The following is a 17,736-nucleotide window of genomic DNA, read 5'->3' as shown; positions in this document are numbered from 1 at the left end:
GAACTTGTCTGGATTTTTAAAAACGAGAGTATGTATTTTAAAGATAGTCTTTGTATTAGTGATTTAATAATAGTTCAGAGTTAGATTTCAGTGGTATAGCTTCACATTGCACCCACCTCTAAAGCTCTGTGCCCCACTTCTTTGTGATAACTACCATTATTTTCACAAAGTCTGAGAGGTAGTTTGGTTATTATTTTTTATCCCCAAATGTATGTGTGTTGGTTCTCTATATTTCACTGAGAAAAAAACATCTGACACTTGTCTTTCACTTCCTTATTCACTTCACTAAACACATTGCCTCCAGGTCCATTCATTTTGTCTCAAAGGAAACAATGTTCTCAGTACAGTAGTATTCCATTGGTTATATATCCCATAGCTTCCTTACCTAGATAACTGCCAGTGAACATCTAGGTTGTTTTTGCTCCTCAGCCATTATGAATAATGCAGTTATGAATGTAGGACAACCCTAAACAATAAACTTATACTATCTCCCTAGCCTTAGATACATGTAGTTTTAATGACTGTATATGCTTCATTATTTGGGTATATCAAAACCAACTCCCAGATACAGATCACTTGGATCGCTTTTTTCAAATTAATATTTTAAAAATTATTTTATTTATTTTGTCTAGAGACAGAGAAGGAGGCAATAGAGAGTGAGAGAGATACGTGCAGCCCTGCTTCACCATATAGGAAGCTTCCTCCCTGCAAGTGCCGACGAAGGACTTGAATTCAGGTCCTTGCCCACTGTAATGTGTATTTTCAACCAAATGTCATTGTTATAAGCAACAAGCCAGTAAGCATTCATGTATCTATGTATATGTTTATGTTGTGTACATGACTATTTAGGGATAGAATTGCAGGGTAAAAGTGTATTCATCTTACAAGTGTGTATGCCTTTCAGTGAAATACCTTGCAGAAGAGTTCTATCAAGTCATATTCTTATCAGTACTACACACACTCCACTTCCCCAAACCTCTTCTAATAACCAGTGCTACAATTAAAAATATATCTAGATTTCTTTGATAGCAGTTATATTTCTCTTATGGTGTTATTTAATTTGGATCTCTTGTGGATATTTTTGAAAGTGAACATTTGCTTCGTGAACTTAATGACCTTTTGTAGCTCTGTTTGGGGAATGAGAACATTTTAGGAGTTGTTTTGAGTTGGATGTTTTCCGTATGTTTGTGACATTGAGAAATTTTGTATCCTGCAACTTATTTCTTCTGAAGCACAATATCAGATTCCTTTATTGCCCTACTGCAGCTGCTTGAAAGCTGGATTACACTCTGAATAACTGGTTACGTGTGACCAGAAAGAATGTCAACCCCTCACTACAAGGGGAAAAAAATTACAAGACACCCTTTTGGAGTTAGACTTAATTTGAATCTGTCTCTTGATACTCTAGTTGTGACCTAAGAAAATTGTTCTCACCCTCAGTTTCTACATCTGTAAAATGGGCACAAGCTAAGGACACAAATTGTATATGTAAAACCTGCCCTACTGGAGGTGTCAGTGAATGCTTTTTTTAAAAAAAATATTTTAGTTTATTTTTATTATTGGATAGATTCAAAGGAGGTCTCGAAACTTTACATCAGGCTCAACCTGACGCTGTTGACTGGCTACGGAAGAAGGGCAAACACTAGAAGAAGAAGAAGAATTGGATAGATACAGAGAGAAATTGAGAAGGAAGGGAGAGACAGAGAGGGAAAGAGACAGAGTCACCTGCAGCCCTGTTTCACCACTTGGGAAGCTTACCCGTGAAGCGTGTGAGGACCAGGGGCTTGAACCTGGGTCCTCGTGCACTGTAATGCGCACTTAACCAGGTGTACTATCACCTGGGCCCTCAGTGAACACTCTGTTTCCTCTTTTGCTTCTGAAGGCATTTTCCAGCAAACGCCTGTCTGACCCCCATTTGCTCTCTGTATGGGGCTGCTGTCACCACAGTTGAAGGGATAGGAAGCACCAAGACCAGGATTCATCCCGTCCAGGTGAGCATGTGCCTCTTCCTCAGAGTTCCTGTTCTTCACAGCATTAATTGCTCAGTTCATCTCAGGGATGCAATCAATGGTTGTGAAAAACAGGAATTCCTTCTCTTCTATCTGAAATATAAAAGAAACCATAGTACTGCTTTACCATTCACAAAACATTTTTTGGTGTCAGGCATGGTTCACAGTGCAGGGGAATGAAGTTGTCTCCCATGTAGAAGATCTGAAGCAGGTCCCAAGATTCTTCCCTGCTAACTTTCCTCTGCTTCCAGGAGAGGATTGCCAAGTGTCATGGCACTCAGTGTGGCTTCTGCACCCCTGGGATGGTGATGTCCATCTACACGCTGCTGAGGAACAACCCGGAGCCCACTCTGAGTCAGTTAACTGAAGCCCTTGATGGTGAGTCCTGTGGGTGTTGATGAGCAAAAGTATTGGATACTTACATGTTCCACATGCTGCTTTCAGTATGACCTAATAGTTCTTGTATTGGCTGGTTATTGCAACTTGAGAATTATTCCTGGGGCTCAGTGCCTGCACCACGAATCCACTGCTCCTGGAAACCATTTTATACCTGTTACCCTTCTGGTTGTTGTAGTTATTGCTACTGTTGCCATTGATGTTGTTGCTGTTGGATAGGACAGAAAGAAATTGAGAGGGAGGGGAGACAGAGAGGGAAAGAGAAAGATACACCTGCTTCACCGCCTGTGAAGTGACTCCCCTGCAGGTGGGGATCCAGGGGCTCCAACCAGGATCCTTACACCGGTCCTTGCGCTTCGCGCCATGTGTGCTTAACTTGCTGTGCTACCACCTGGCTCCCACTAGGCATTATTCTTAGCTTCATTTCATAGTTGGAGAAACTGAGGTTTAGAGAGTAATTTATTCAAAGCTATGCCACTGTTAAGTGGAAGAGTTAATTTTGTCACATCAGAAATGGCTGATAAATTTCACAAGTCCCTCTTAATCTATAAGGATGTCATTTTTTTTTTGCTTTCTTACTCCCCCCTTTTTAATTTTTTAAATTTTTTTATTTAATAAAGGATTAATTAACAAAACCATAAGGTAGGAGGGGTACAACTCCACACAATTCCCACCACCCAAGCTCCATAACCCACCCCCTCCCTTGATAGCTTTCCCATTCTCTATCCCTCTGGGAGCATGGACCCAGGGTCATTGTGGGTTGCAGAAGGTAGAAGGTCTGGCTTCTGTAATTGCTTCCCCGCTGAACATGGGCATTGACTGGTCGGTCCATACTCCCAGTTTGCCTCTCTCTTTCCCTAGTAGGGTGTGTCTCTGGGGAAGCTGAGCTCCAGGACACATTGGTAGGGTCTTCAATCCAGGGAAGCCTGGCCAGCATCTTGGTGGCATCTGGAACCTGGTGATTGAAAAGAGAGTTAACATACGAGGCCAAAGAAATTGTTGAGCAATCATGGACCCAAAGCGTGGAATAGTGGAGAGGAAGTGTTAGGGAGGTACTCACTGCAAACTCTAGTGTACTTCTGCTTTCAGGTATATATTTTGCAGTAGTTTATGGATACGTGTGAACATAAGCTCTCTCTCACAGAAACTGGTGTATATCTAGGTTATGGGACTTTGTTAGAAAGTGAACCACCTGAGATGAAATTAGCGTGTACTATAAAAGAAAAGGTCTCACCTGAGTAATGAAGCTGAAGGGTTGTCATTCCACACGTGAAGTCTCTGGACACAGTCTGAGGTGAAGCTTGTTGAGGTGGCAATCGTTGCGTTGGTTAGGTTGTGATCGGTGGATGCAATATTATTTGGTATGGATTGGGAGAGGCATATGGGAAAGTGGGCCCTATCCAAGGGTTCCAGGACTGGGGGAAGTAGGGGCTCTATAGTGGAGATGTGAGGTTCCTGCTGTCTTAGGGTTCAAAAAGACAATCGATAGTTAATGTTATCATCACATTAATTGGTAATTGGGTTAACTTTGAAAAGTCCTTTTGTTAGGGTTTGCTGTACAGTACCCAGTATCTTGTATATAGCTGTGCTATTGGATGCTTCTGATCTACTTGGTCTAGGCTTTTGAGAGAGTCCGCATATCTAATACACAGCCTATATATTAAAAAGATTCAGTTTGTGTTTTGAAAAACTTTGAGACATACAATTGATTTTCCCCCTCTCATATTAATTAACTAGTGATTTATATGTCTACATTTTGCTAGGAGTGTACATAAACACCATTCCCACCACCAAAAGACTGTGACCCATCCCTCCCACCCACTCCCACCCCCTACTGTCCAAGGAAGCTGCATGTCTACCCCTCACCACAGGGTTTTTACTTTGGTACCCTACTTACAATTTGATCAGGTCCTGCTTTTAGTTTCCCTTTCAAATCTTCTTACTCAACTTCTGTTGATGGGATCATCCCATACTCATCTTTATCTTTCTGACTTAGTTCACTTAACATAATTCCTTCTATCTCTGTCCAAGATGTGTCAGAGAAGGTGGGTTCATTGTTCTTGATAGCTGCATAGTATTCCATTGTGTACATATACCACAGCTTTCTCAGCCACTCATCTGTTGTTGGGCACCTGGGTTGCTTCCAGGTTTTTAGCTATTATGAATTGTGCTGCTATGAACATAGGAGTACACACCTCTATTTGGTTGGGTGTTATGGAGTCCTTGGGGTATAACCCCAGGAGAGGAATTATTGGATCATATGGAAGGTCCATGTCTAGCCTTCTGAGAGTTTTCCAGACTGCTCTCCACAGAGGCTGGACCAATTTACATTCCCACCAGCAATGTAAAAGGGTTCCTCTGTCCCCACATCCTCTCCAGCATTTGTTGCTGCTGTCCTTTTTGATGTATGCCATTCTTACAGGAGTGAGGTGGTATCTTAGTGTTGTCTTAATTTGCATTTCTCTAACAATCAGTGACCTAGAGCAGTTTTTCATATGTTTGTTAGCCTTTTGGATCTCCTCTGTAGTGAATGTTTTGTTCATATCCTCTGCCCATTTTTGGATGGGGTCATTTGCTTTTTTGGTGCTAAGTTTGCTGAGCTCTTTATATATTTTGGTGATTAGTTTCTTGTCTGATGTATGGCATGTGAAGATCTTCTCCCATTCTGTGAGGGGTCTCTCTGTTTGTTTAATAGTTTCTTTAGATGTGCAGAAGCTTTTCAATTTGATGTAGTCCCATTGGTTTGTTTCTGCTTTAGTCTTCCTTGCAATTGGGTTTGATTCATCAAAGATGTCCATGAGGTGTAGGTGGGAAAGTGTTTTACCATTGTTTTCCTCTAAGTATTTGATTGTTTCTGGTCTGACATCTAGGTCTTTGATCCATTTGGAGTTGATTTTTGTTTCTGGTGAGATAAGGTAGTTCAATTTCATTCTTCTGCATGTTACAACCCAGTTTTCCCAGCACCATTCATTGAAGAGACCCTCCTTTTTCCATTTAATCCTTTGGGCCCCCTTATCAAAGATTAGATGCCCATAGGTGTGGGGATTTATTTCTGGACTTTCAATTCTGTTCCACTGGTCTGTGTGCCTATTTTTGTTCCAGTACCATGCTGTTTTGACAATGATGACTTTATAATATAGTTTAAGGTCTGGGAGTGTGATGCCTCCATTTCTGTTTCTTTTCCTCAAGATGGTTTTGGCAATTCTAGGTGTTTTCAGATTACAGATAAATGATTGTAGTGTTTGTTCTATTCTCTTAAAGAAGCTTGGTGGAACTTTGATGGGTATTGCATTAAATTTGTATATGGCTCTGGGGAGAATATTCATTCTGATGATATTTATTCTTCCAATCCATGAGCATGGGATATCTTTCCATTTCTTGGTATCAGTTTCTATTTCCTTGAGTAGCGACTCATAGTTTTCAGCCTACAAGTCTTTCACTTCTTTGGTCAACTTTATTCCTAGGTATTTGATTGATTTTGCTGAAACATTAAATGGGAGTGATTTCTGGATGTCTTCTTCTTCAGATTTAGTGTTTGCATAAAGAAAAGCCACTGATTTTTGTACATTGATTTTGTAGCCTGATACCTTGCTATATTGCCTAATAACTTCCAGTAATTTTCTGCTGGATTCTTTAGGTCTTTCTATGTATACTATCATATCATCTGCAAATAGTGAGAGCTTGACTTCTTCCCTTCCAATCTGTATTCCTTTGATTTCTTTCTCTTGCCTGATTGCTATGGCAAGAACTTCCAATACTATGTTGAAGAGTAACGTTGACAGTGGACAGCCCTGTCTAGTCCCCGATCTGAGGGGGAATGCTTTCAGCTTCTGTCCATTGAGTATGATGTTGGCTGTAGGTTTGCTATATATAGACTCCACTATCTTGAGGAATTTCCCATCTATTCCCATTTTTTGTAGAGTTTTGAGCATGAATGGGTGTTGGATTTTGTCAAAGGCTTTCTCTGCATCTATTGAGATAATCATGTGGTTTTTGACTTTGCTTTTATTGATGCGGTGAATGACATTGATTGACTTACAGATGTTGAACCAGTCTTGCATTCCTGGGATGAATCCCACTTGGTCATGATGAACAATCTTTTTGATATGTTGCTGTATCTGGTTGGCCAAGATCTTGTTTAATATTTTGGCATCAATGTTCATCAGAGATATTGTTATGTAGTTTTCCTTTTTTGTTCTGTCCGTATCAGCTTTTGGTATCAGGGTGGTATCAGGTTGGCTTCATAGAAGGTGGAAGGGAGTATTCCTGTTTCTTCAATCTTATGGAATAGCTTAAGAAGTATGGGTATTAAATGTTTCCTGAGAGTTTTGCAGAATTCGTTTGTGAAGCCATCTGGTCCAGGACTTTTGTTGTTGGGGAGATTCTTAATAACGGTTTCAATTTCTTTGTCTGTGATTGGTGCATTTAGATTTTGTAGTTCTTCTTGGTTCAGTTTTGGAAGGGCATATGTTTCTAGGAATTGTTCCATTTCTTCTAGATTCTCTAGCTTGGTGGCATATAGTTCTTTATAGAAGTTTCGCAGGATTCTCTGGATTTCTGTGGTGTCATTTGTGATATCTCCTCCATCGTTTACAATTCTACTAATTTGAGTCTTCTCTCTGTTTTGTTTGGTGAGTCTGGCTAGGGGTTTGTCAATTTTGTTTAATCTTTCAAAGAACCAACATTTGGCTTCATTGATCTTTTGTATGGTTCTTTTATTTTCGATGTTGTTTATTTCTGCTCTAACTTTAGTGATTTCTGTCCTTCTGGTTGCTTTAGGGTTCCTTTGTCCCTCTTCCTCTAAGTCCTTTCCCCCCCTTTTTTAAAACATATTTTTATTCATTATTGGATAGAGACAGAGAGAAATTAAGAGGGGAGGAGAAGATAGAGGGAAAGATAGCTATAGCCCTATTTCACCACTCATGAAGCTTTTCCCCTGCGGGTGGGGACCAAGGGCTTGAACCCGGGTTTTTCTGCACTGTAATGTGTGAACTTAACCAGGTCTACTTGGCCCCAAGCTGAAAATTATTAAAGTAAATGTTTTAGGAAAAAAGGAAGTGAGGGGACAATAGCTACAGGAAAAAAAATACTGTCTGGGGTGAGGCGGTGGGAAGGCGGTAGAGTAAATAAATAAATACCTTTCCATGTGTGAGACCCTGAGTTTGATCCTAAGGCATCCTATAGAAACAGAAACACACACACACACCAGAAGCTAAAAAAATGTTTTGCTGTGTCACCATCATCTCTATCTCTCATTGACAGAAAATTTGTATAATAAATGGTAATACTAAGGCAACCTTGGCCATAATAATATTCATGAAAGGAGAGACCAGAACTATTTTTCTCATTTCCAAATTATCCGTGTCTAGTTGAACTTCTGTATAGAGCATCTGACAGCTTTTTTTTAAATTTACTTTTATAATCATTACAAAACCAGTTCATTTCTTTGTCCTTGGAAAGTATACAGTTATTGTCACACTTAGCTCTTTCCCCTTACTTTTCCTTGTTGAGTGGGCACTCTTAGGATTGTGTCACAGAGTAGACACTCTTGAATACAAAGACACTGAAAGATTCTGGTAACCCTTCAAAAGCCTTTATTTATTTATTTATTTACTTATTTTGCCTCCAGGGTTATGGCTGGGGCTCAATGCCTCTACCGCTCCCAGTGGCCGTATATTGTCTTTCTCCCATAGAGACAGAGAGAAACAGAGAAGAGTGGAGAAAGAGAGACACCTGCAATGCTGACCCACTATTTGTGAAGCTTCCCTTCCTGCATGTGGGAACAGGGCTTGAACACAGTTTGCATTATAATGGGTGCACTCTGCTGGTCCCCTCAGAAAGATTTCTCTCTCTCTCTCTTTTTTTTTTTTTTTTTGCCTCTAGGGTTATCACTGGGGCTCGGTGTCAGCATTGCCAGTCCACTGCTTCTGGTGGCCGTTTTTCTATTTTATTGGCTAGAACAGAGAGAAATTGAGAGAAGAGGAGAAGAAAGCGAGGGAGAGAGATGTATGTGCCAAAATAGCTCAGTTGGGAGAGTGTTAGACTGAAGAGAGGGAGAGAGAAAGATAGACACCTGCAGACCTGCTTCACCACTCATAGAGCATCCTCCCTGCAGGTGGGGAGCCAGGGGCTTGAACCCATATCCTTGCACATGACCGTGCGCTTAGGACTATGTGTGCTTAACCGGGTGCACCACCACCCATACCCCACAAAAGCTATCTTATCTAGGGCTATTTTATTAAGTTCAGCAGCTCAGAGTGCAAAGATGAAGGCGGTTTCTAGTAGCAAGATTCTTAACAATTTTATAAAACGGTAGCCTCTCAGGTCCTTTTAGGCAAAATCCTCTCTGCCTCTCTTGACTTTATCTCCTGCCTCCTGATGACCTTACTTCTCCTCTAGAAAATGTGAGCCTAGAACTCTTATGTACAGGTCTTCTGCAAAAATGCTGCAGGGAAGATCAGAGCACATGGAGAGAGAAAGGAGAGAGGCAGTGCACAGACAGTTTCCTGCCCGCTGCTCTTGGTGTCTTATTATGAGTTTAATTTCATGAAGATGATGTGGACAGGCACAAAGGGTCCTGTAATTTACTTACCTGGGGGAGTTTTCAAAGAATGAAGATTCCTGGGACTCAGCTCTAGAGAACTTGTTTCAGTGTCTTGTCTGATTTTGCTTTTTATCTGTGTGTCTCTGTCTCTCTCTCTCTCTCTCTCTGTGGCACTGGCATGAATTCAGTTCTTTGTACATGTCAAGCATGCACTTCAACACTGAGTTACATTCTCTTTCATTTAAAATAATACTAATACTAGTACTAATACTAATACTATCCCAGCTTTGAGGGTTTGGGGATGGAGATAGAGTGTGGAGTATGGGCCACTGTGAAACATGGCCCAGTGTTTTATTGTCAATAAACAGTGTGTGGTTGCTTCTGAAGTGTAATAATGATCATCACGGCTAAAAGTCTTTGATTTTTAAAAAAAAATCCATATATTTTTTCACACAAGAGAAAGGGGGAGAAAGAGAACCAGAGTATCAGTCTGGCACATGGAGTGACATGGGTCAAGCTCAGGACTTTCTGCTTTTAAGTCCAGCACTCCAGTAACTGTGCCCCCTCACGAGCTGCTCTAGACCATCCCATCCATTACAGTTTAGTTCTTGAAAGCGATTGTGGGGTGGGGTAGATAGCATACTGGTTATGCAAAGAGACTCTCTTGCCTGAGGCTTCAAAGTTGCAGGTTCAATCCCCTGCGCCACCATAAGCAAGAGCTGAGAAGCTCTCTGATAAAAACAAACAAACAAACAAACAAACAAAGTGGTTGTGGATCAAGAGACTTCTTTTTCCACCTGAAATTATTGTCCTTTGAATATTCATCACACACAGAAGACGTAAGAACTGCTTCCAGAGAAGGCAACTAAATAGCTGCTTTGCTATTTTGCCTCAAGATTCTCAACAAAATATCCCAAGCTGCTGATGAAGATAGTCTGGCTATAGATTGGCTGGACTAAACTGTTAAGCAGGACATCCTTTTTGGATGGGGTCCATGTTTCCATCTTGCATGTGACAGACTGTGCCTCTCTCCATGGCACTTGAGTGATGGTTGGATCTTCTCCTCTAGGTAACCTGTGTCGTTGCACTGGATACAGGCCCATAATTGATGCCTGCAAGACTTTCTGCAAAGTAAGTGGCAAGGAACACATTAAGGAATTTTTTTTTTATCCCCTGTGAAACAACAAAGCAGTAGGGGTTTCCAGGTGTGATGTGGAAACAGGGGTTACTAATTAGGGGAGAGAGTTGTTGCTAAGATGGGTTACCTCTTATCTCAAGGTCTTTGGTTACTGTTATTTATTTTTATATTTATTTATTTATTCCTTTTTGTTCCCCTTGTTGTTTTATTGTTGTAGTTATTATTCTTGTTGCTGTTGGATAGTACAGAGAGAAATAGAGTAAGGAGGGGAAAATAGAGAGGGGAGAGAAAGATAGACACCTGCAGACATGCTTCACTGCTTGTGAAGCGACTCCCTTACAGATGGGAAGCCGGGGGCTCGAACTGGCATCCTGACACCGGTCCTTGTTCTTTGCGCCACCTGCACTTACCCGCTGTGCTACTGCCTGACTCTCCCTGTTATTTATTTTTAATTTTACTTTATTTAACTTAATTTTTGCCTCTAGGGCTTATCACTAGGGCTTGGTGCCTGCACTACGAATCCACTGCTCCTGTGGCCATTTTTTATTCGATAAGACAGAGAGAAATGGAGAGGGGGGGGAAGACAGAGAGAGGGAGAGAAAGACAGACACCTGAAAACTTGCTTCACTGTATGCAAAGTGAACCCTCTGCAGGTGAGGAGCCGGGGGCTCGAACCACGATCCTTGTGTGGGTCTTTGCACACCCGCCTAGTCCCTTCTGTTTGTTATTTTGATCCTGGGCAGCACACTTACTCTCACACACTGGGCTTGCCCATGAATACACAAGTTCTTTTTTATTTGCCACTAGGGTCATCACTGGGACTTGGAGTGTGCACATGCCATCACTCCCAGTGGCCATATTTTTTCTAATTGAGGGTGAGAGATAGAGAGCAAGAGAAAGGTAAAGAGAAGGAGAAACACCTTAGCACTCTCCACTGCTCCTGAAGCTTCCCTCCTGCAGGTGGGGCCCAGGGGCTTGAGCTTGGGTTCTTATCCATGGTGACATGTGCGCTCCACCAGCTGAACCACCACCTGTCCTCCACACAGGCTCTTTCCATTGACTGTGGGTCATTGTTCTATGAGGTCTTTCTTGAGCTGTATGACTGGGCTGGGTACCCTGCCCTGGGGCTCTGAGCACCGGGTGTGTCCCTATCACTATGCTGGACCCACTTGCCCCTCCATCTCTCCACCAGACAGTGGACCACTTGTAATCAGAGACTGTGCATCTGCAGACCTGCCTACCAGGCTCTGTCTGAGTATTTATTTTAGCTGTATTTATTGTCATAATAATGAACAAACAACCTTGAAATGAAGGGCATAAGGTTGTCCTTTGGAATGTACACTATGAGATCAGTACACTGTAACTAAGAACAGAAAGAGAATAATGCTTGTTGGTATGTCCTGTGAATAAAGACACCAGTAAATGGAAAGATATCACATAGTCATGGATATAAAGAATTAACAGTATTAAAATCACACATAGGCAATAGTCGTGTGGAATGATGACTTAATTAAGCTGACTGTGGTGATGATTTAACAAAATATATGTGTTTCAAGCCATCATGCTAAACACTTTAAATATTACAATTTCATTTGTCAGCTATACTGCAAAAAAAAGTGAGAAAATTCTCAGTAGATTCAGCAATATCTTCTTGTTTTTTTCTATTAGACTTCTGGTTGCTGTCAAAGTAAAGAAAATGGGACTTGCTGTTTGGATCAAGGAATAAATGAATCACAAGAACCTGAGGAAGAAAATAAAGTCAGTGAAGTATAAATTCTGTGTAAGGTTTTCCTAGAACATGAGTAGAGACCAACTTGCTGTGTACACATGCAGTAAAGTGTGTGTGTGTGTGTGTGTGTGTGTGTGTGTGTGTGCACACATGAGAAAGAGAGAGAGAGAGAGAGAGAGAGGGAGGGAGGAAGCACATATGCTACACACATCATTTCCAACAATTGGGCAACATTTTCACTCTTCTTCCTCAAGTTAGAAAGAAATAGAGTGAGAGATTCCACAGTACTGCTTCACCATCACCAGAACTTTCCCTGTATTATCTGTGGTGCTTCTATGTGGTTCCAAGTTTCAAACCCAGAATTTTGTGCTTGATAAGGTATATGCCCTGTGGATGAGCTATATCCTGAGACCAACTTACTTCCAGGAGGAATAAATGACTGCACACATGGACTAAGTTTGGCTATGTCAGCATACTTCATCTATACACACACACACACACACACACACATTGTCTCTCTTTCTTTTTCTCTCTCATCCTTCACTCCAGATACTAGTTTCATTCAAATGCAAGCAACTGTAGGACAGAGAGCCACTGATTTCTTAACATCTTTCCTTAAACAATAACAACAACAAAACCCTTTTTAACTCTTTTTTCAAGGGTCAGAACAAAGAATATTAGGGAAATGGAAGAACAGCCAGAGGGAATAGTCATAGAAGAGGCAGCATGTAGGGAAGCCCTCTTGTCCTCAGCTGTTTCTGCCTCCTCTGCTTTCTCCAAACTCCAGAGAGAATGCACAGAGTGAGGCTTTGGAGAACCATCACTGTCTCTAATGTAGGTGATACCAAGGTCTATACTAGAGACCCATGATTGTGGTTGACAAATCGACTTTGCTTTCAGCCTGCCTAGCTTCTTCTAATGTCATTCCACAAAGTGTCTAGAGCAGCTAGAGATGCCTTTTGACAATAACTTGTGTTACTTCCCCTTTTTAAGGCAAGTCCAAAACTGTTCTCAGAAGAGGAATTTCTGCCATTGGATCCAACTCAGGAATTGATCTTTCCTCCTGAGCTAATGGTAAGTAAACAAAGTTGAGCTCATTCTAGAGAAATATTTGGTAGAATATGAGTAAGAATATTTTCTTTTTCTTTTCTTTATTGGGGGGAAGTAATGGTTTACAGTCAAAAGTAAAAAAAAAAGTAGTTTGTACATGTGTAACATTTCTCCGTTTTCCACATAACAGTTGAACCTCCTCTAGGTCCTCTTCTGACATGATGTACTTAGACCTGGACCCACCCCCTACCCCAAAGTCCTTTACTTTGGTGCAATACACCAAACCAGTCCAAGTTCTGCCTTGTGCTTTCTTATTTTTCAACTTCATTATTATTATTATTATTATTGATTTAATAATGATCAACAAAATTGTGAGGTAAGAGGGGTACAATTCAGACAGTGCCACCACCAAACTGCCATATCCCCTTCCTTTTCACTGGAAGTTTCCCTGTTCTTTATCTCTCTGGGAGCATGGACGAAAGATCTTTACAGGATACAGAAGGTGGGAGTTCTGGCTTCTATAAGTGCTTCTTCACTGGACATGGGCATTGACAGATCAATCCATACCACCAGCCTGTCTCTAACTTCCTTCCTAGAAGCATATTTTCTTATGGATCTTCTTATGTGGTTATTGATTTTTAAAAAGTAGCATTTTCTTTTTTTCAAGTTTTTTTATTTCTTTATTGGGGATTAATGGCTTACAGTGGACAGTAAAACACAGTAGTTTATATAGGCATAACATTTCCACATAACAATATGACCCCGACTAGGTCCTCCTCTGCCATCATGTTCCAGGACCTGAACCCTCCCCCCTACCCCAGAGTCCTTTACTTTGCTGCAATACACTAAGCATTTTCTTTCTATCATTATCTGAAATTATAGTGTGTGACTAACTGTGACAGACATGGGGATTTAGGGTTGATGTCGCAACGTGGGGAGAGTGAACTGGTAGACACAGCAGTGTAATTTTATAATATTGTTCATACACTAACTCACCACCCCCTGACAAATATCACGTAATAGAAGAAGCAATTCTTTGATATATAACAAAGAAATTGGGCAATTGTTTTTAAAACAACAAATCTGGATTTTCTAGAAAAGGATTTATTTAAAAAGTTTGTAGGCTTTGGCCTCCATTCTTGAGGTGTATGTTTTTCATATTCTTTTAGAGAAATATTGTTTAATTTTGTAGCATAAAAATACAATAAAAAACCATTGTTGACGTAAAATATCTTTTCTGTAAAGCAATGTCATAGACACATTTGTTAACATGGATGTGTTTTCTACTATCAGTTTTGCTGAATTTTTTTCTTCCATAGAGTGGTTTGACAAAATTAAATGTGTTGAATCATTTAAAAATATTGAAATAAATTCCTTCGAAATATGAAAGCACCAGAGAGAATCATGTGGGAACTCCTTCCCCAGAAGGAGAACAATGGTACCTTACTCTATCCTGAACTCTCGTTCCTAATGAAGTTCTGATTTTCAGTCATTTGAATTTGAGTTTGTAAAATAAAACTCTATACTTGTGCACTGTAACATGTATGCTCAACCAGGTGCGCCACCACCTGGCCCCCTGTCTATATTTCCTTTTTCTATTTCTGCAAGACAGAGCAGAAACAGGTGGAAATGTTGTCATGAGTAATCTCAAATGCCGATTACTTCCTCAACAGATGATGGCTGAGAAACAACCACTAAGGACCAGGGTGTTTGGTGGTGACAGAATGATGTGGATCTCCCCAGTGAGTCTGAAGGATCTTTTAGAAGCTAAAGCCAAGTATCCTCAGGCCCCTGTTGTCATGGGGAACACCTCTGTGGGTATGTAGAATTTCGGGTATTTCTTATAAGGAAAAGTGCTTAGAGAGAGTCTCACATATGCATGTTTTCAGGAAAAGTGGTCTAACATAGCATTTTTTAAAAAAATATTTATTTTTTTGTTGTTGTAGATATTGTTGTTGTTATAGATGTTGTTGGATAGGACAGAGAGAAATGGAGAGAGAAGGGGAAGAGAAGACAGGGGGAGAGAAAGACACCTGCAGACCTGCTTCACCGCCTGTGAAGCGACTCCCCTGCAGGTGGGGAACCAGGGGCTTGAACTGGGATCCTTACACCAGTCCTTGCGCTTTGTACCATGTGTGCTTAACCCACTGTACTACTGCCCAACTCCCTAACATAGCATTTAGAATAATTTAGACTTGACTTCCCCAGCATTACTCAAGAGATGTTCACCACTTCCATTACATAAGCAATTTCTATTCTTCCAAATTGGAGCAGTGCACAGAATTGCATCCAAGAGGTCAGCTTCTTCACTGAGAAGCAGTAGACCCAGCCAGCCTTAGTCAGTGTGGTTTGCCAATAAGGAGAAAGATATATAATTTTCACATCTTTAGAGACACCAGTTTTAGCCACACTTTTAAATGTTAATGGTCCCTCTTCCATCTTAGTCTTATTTTTTTCTTTTTTATAATATTGTAGGGCCTCAAATGAAATTTAAAGGAGTCTTTCACCCAGTTATAATTTCTCCTGACAGAATTGAAGAACTGAATGTTGTGAGCTATTCATGTAATGGTGAGTTATTAAGGCCCTTGTTTTCTTAATTGAAATGAATTAATTAATGTATTTCCACTGATTGATGGAGAAGCATAAAAAGTAAATCTTCCTACTTACACATAGACATTCTCACAAGAATCGTACCCTTCTGGAAGGGGCTCAGGGAAAGCTTCTCCATAATTATAGAGATGATACTTGCCTGACCAGTCTGATTGTTATTGAAGAAACTTTTGTGTCTGCCATATCAAAGAAATGCTACAACTACCCAATGAAGAGCCCTGTTCAACTACTAGTAGAAGTTAAAGATGAACAAAGCACAGCCTTTACTCTCTGAAGCACAGCAGAAACAAAAGGATGTTATATACTAAGTAGCTTGTAGAGTGACTTTTCTGTTCCCATAAAGGGACTTGATAGAATGGCACAATGGGGAGCAATATCAACGTGAACTTAGAACGTGGCTTACAAGTCCAATTCTTGGCACTGTCAAATCTTGGCTGTAAGAACTTAGCCAACTTACGTAACTAAATTTCAGAGTCTTCATTTACGTAGTCAGGACTGTTAGTATCTCAAATATATGATACTGTTTAAGCATTCAGTGAGGCATTCCACACAACACTCCACACAGTGAGTACCGAAAAAAATAAATGCAGCTCCCTGGGGCCCAGGTGGTGGTGCACCTAGTTAAGTGCATGTATTACCATGCATAGGACCCAGGTTCAAGCTTCCGGCCCCCTCCTACAGGGGGAAAGCTTCATAAGTGGCGAAGCAGGGCTGCAGGTATCTCTTTATCTCTCTCTTCCTTTCTATCTCCACTCCCTCTCAATTTCTCTCTGTTCTATTAAATCAAATAAATAAAGTTAAACAAAACAGAACAAGATTCTGTCTCCACTGCTTCTGTCAGCACCGCCACTAGCACCATCAAAGTTCTGGAGAATTACATGTATCCTGCATAAAGATCCCAGGTCTTCAGCTCAGGTCTAATAGATGGCTCCAGGTCCACAGTGATCACATGGCATTTACTTAGAACTGATTTAATCTCAGGGCTGACATTAGGTGCTGGACTCAGCCTGGCTCAGGTGAAGGACATCCTGGCTGACATGACTCTGAAGCTCCCCAGTGAGAAGACACAACTGTACCACGTGCTCTTGAAGCATTTGGGGACTCTGGCTGGATCTCAGATCAGAAACATGGCGGTTTGTAATTGATGATAGTAAACTGTGGTAGTTGGTCTTTGGATGACTGTTTCTGGGAAATCATGGCCTTTTAATTCCTTTTAAAAGACAATTAGAAGCGTTCTCCAGAGCTGTGCTTGATCCTTATTTTAGCACTTAAAAATCATTGTACTGAGACATTAATGGTTAGCAGTACAGTTCCTGTTGATACACGGGCACAATTTCTTATCTCTTTGTGATAGGTGTCCACAGAATACTTTCACCCCCAACTTAGATCTTTCACCCCCAACTTAGATGTACCAGGACTCCATCCTGTCCCAAGAGACCTTTGCTTTGCTGAAATATGTAGGACTCATTTTAAAAATATAATTACAAAACTGACATGAAAGTAACTCACTATTTTAAAAAAAGTCTTTAGGAGGTCACATCGTCAGCAGGCATCTTGACTCAGATGTGAATCCCCTCCTGGCTGTGGGCAACTGTACCCTAAACTTGCTGTCAAAGGGTAAGTGACAGTTTCTTGATGGAGATCATTAAACTTGAGGCTGGGTGGTGGCGCACTGGGTTAAGCACACATGGCGCAAAGCACAAGGACAGCAGCACAAGGATCCTGGTTTGAGCCCCTGGCCCACCTGCAGGAGAGGGGGGGGTGCTTCACAGGCAGTGAAACAGGTCTGCAGGGGTCTATCTTTCTCTCTCCCCTCTTTCTCTTCCCCTCTTCTCTGTCCTATCCAATAAAACACTAATAAAATTAAAATAAGAGAAATATATGGGCTAGCTCTATTACTAGCATTGTTAAATACCCTTTTTTATATCATCTAAACCACAAAATTTATCTTACAGAGGAATTTTTTTCATTTTTTCCAACTTCTTTTTTATTATTAGTGATTTAATAGTGATCAACAAAATTATGGGATAAGAGGGATACAATTCCACACAATTCCCACCATCAGAGCATCATATCCCATCCACTCCTTTGGAAGCTTCCTTATTCTTTATCCCTCCAGGAACATGGACTAAAGATCTCTCATGAGGAGCAGAAGGTGGAAGGTGTGGCTTCTGTAATTGCTTCTTCTCTGGACATCAGCCATGACAGGGTGATCCACACCCCCCATCCTTTTTCTGTCTTTCCCTAGTGGGTCAGGGCT

The 17,736-nt window shown here is 40.9% G+C and overlaps 1 protein-coding gene across 4 annotated transcripts in view; it reads left to right on the top strand.

Moving 5' to 3' along the window:
- The window catches only part of LOC103121601 (aldehyde oxidase), a 108,818-nt gene that overhangs the window by 20,029 nt on the left and 71,053 nt on the right, over positions 1–17,736 (top strand). For all 4 annotated transcript variants that reach the window (XR_009550667.1, XM_007532126.3, XM_060194175.1 and 1 more), the window contains exons 4-12: positions 1,883–1,991; positions 2,261–2,387; positions 10,019–10,080; positions 11,756–11,845; positions 12,810–12,890; positions 14,540–14,684; positions 15,342–15,434; positions 16,458–16,609; positions 17,000–17,093. Coding sequence is in view for 3 of the 4 variants with exons in the window: in XM_007532126.3 (XP_007532188.1) it covers positions 1,883–1,991; positions 2,261–2,387; positions 10,019–10,080; positions 11,756–11,845; positions 12,810–12,890; positions 14,540–14,684; positions 15,342–15,434; positions 16,458–16,609; positions 17,000–17,093 (953 nt within the window). In the remaining variant the exon portion in view is untranslated. The remainder of the gene's footprint in view (positions 1–1,882; positions 1,992–2,260; positions 2,388–10,018; positions 10,081–11,755; positions 11,846–12,809; positions 12,891–14,539; positions 14,685–15,341; positions 15,435–16,457; positions 16,610–16,999; positions 17,094–17,736) is intronic.

Source organism: Erinaceus europaeus, chromosome 7, assembly GCF_950295315.1.
Source record: "Erinaceus europaeus chromosome 7, mEriEur2.1, whole genome shotgun sequence".
Taxonomy (NCBI): Eukaryota; Metazoa; Chordata; class Mammalia; order Eulipotyphla; family Erinaceidae; genus Erinaceus; species Erinaceus europaeus.
The sequence above is the reverse complement of the archived record's forward strand: the minus strand, read 5'-3'. Positions and strand labels throughout refer to the sequence as shown.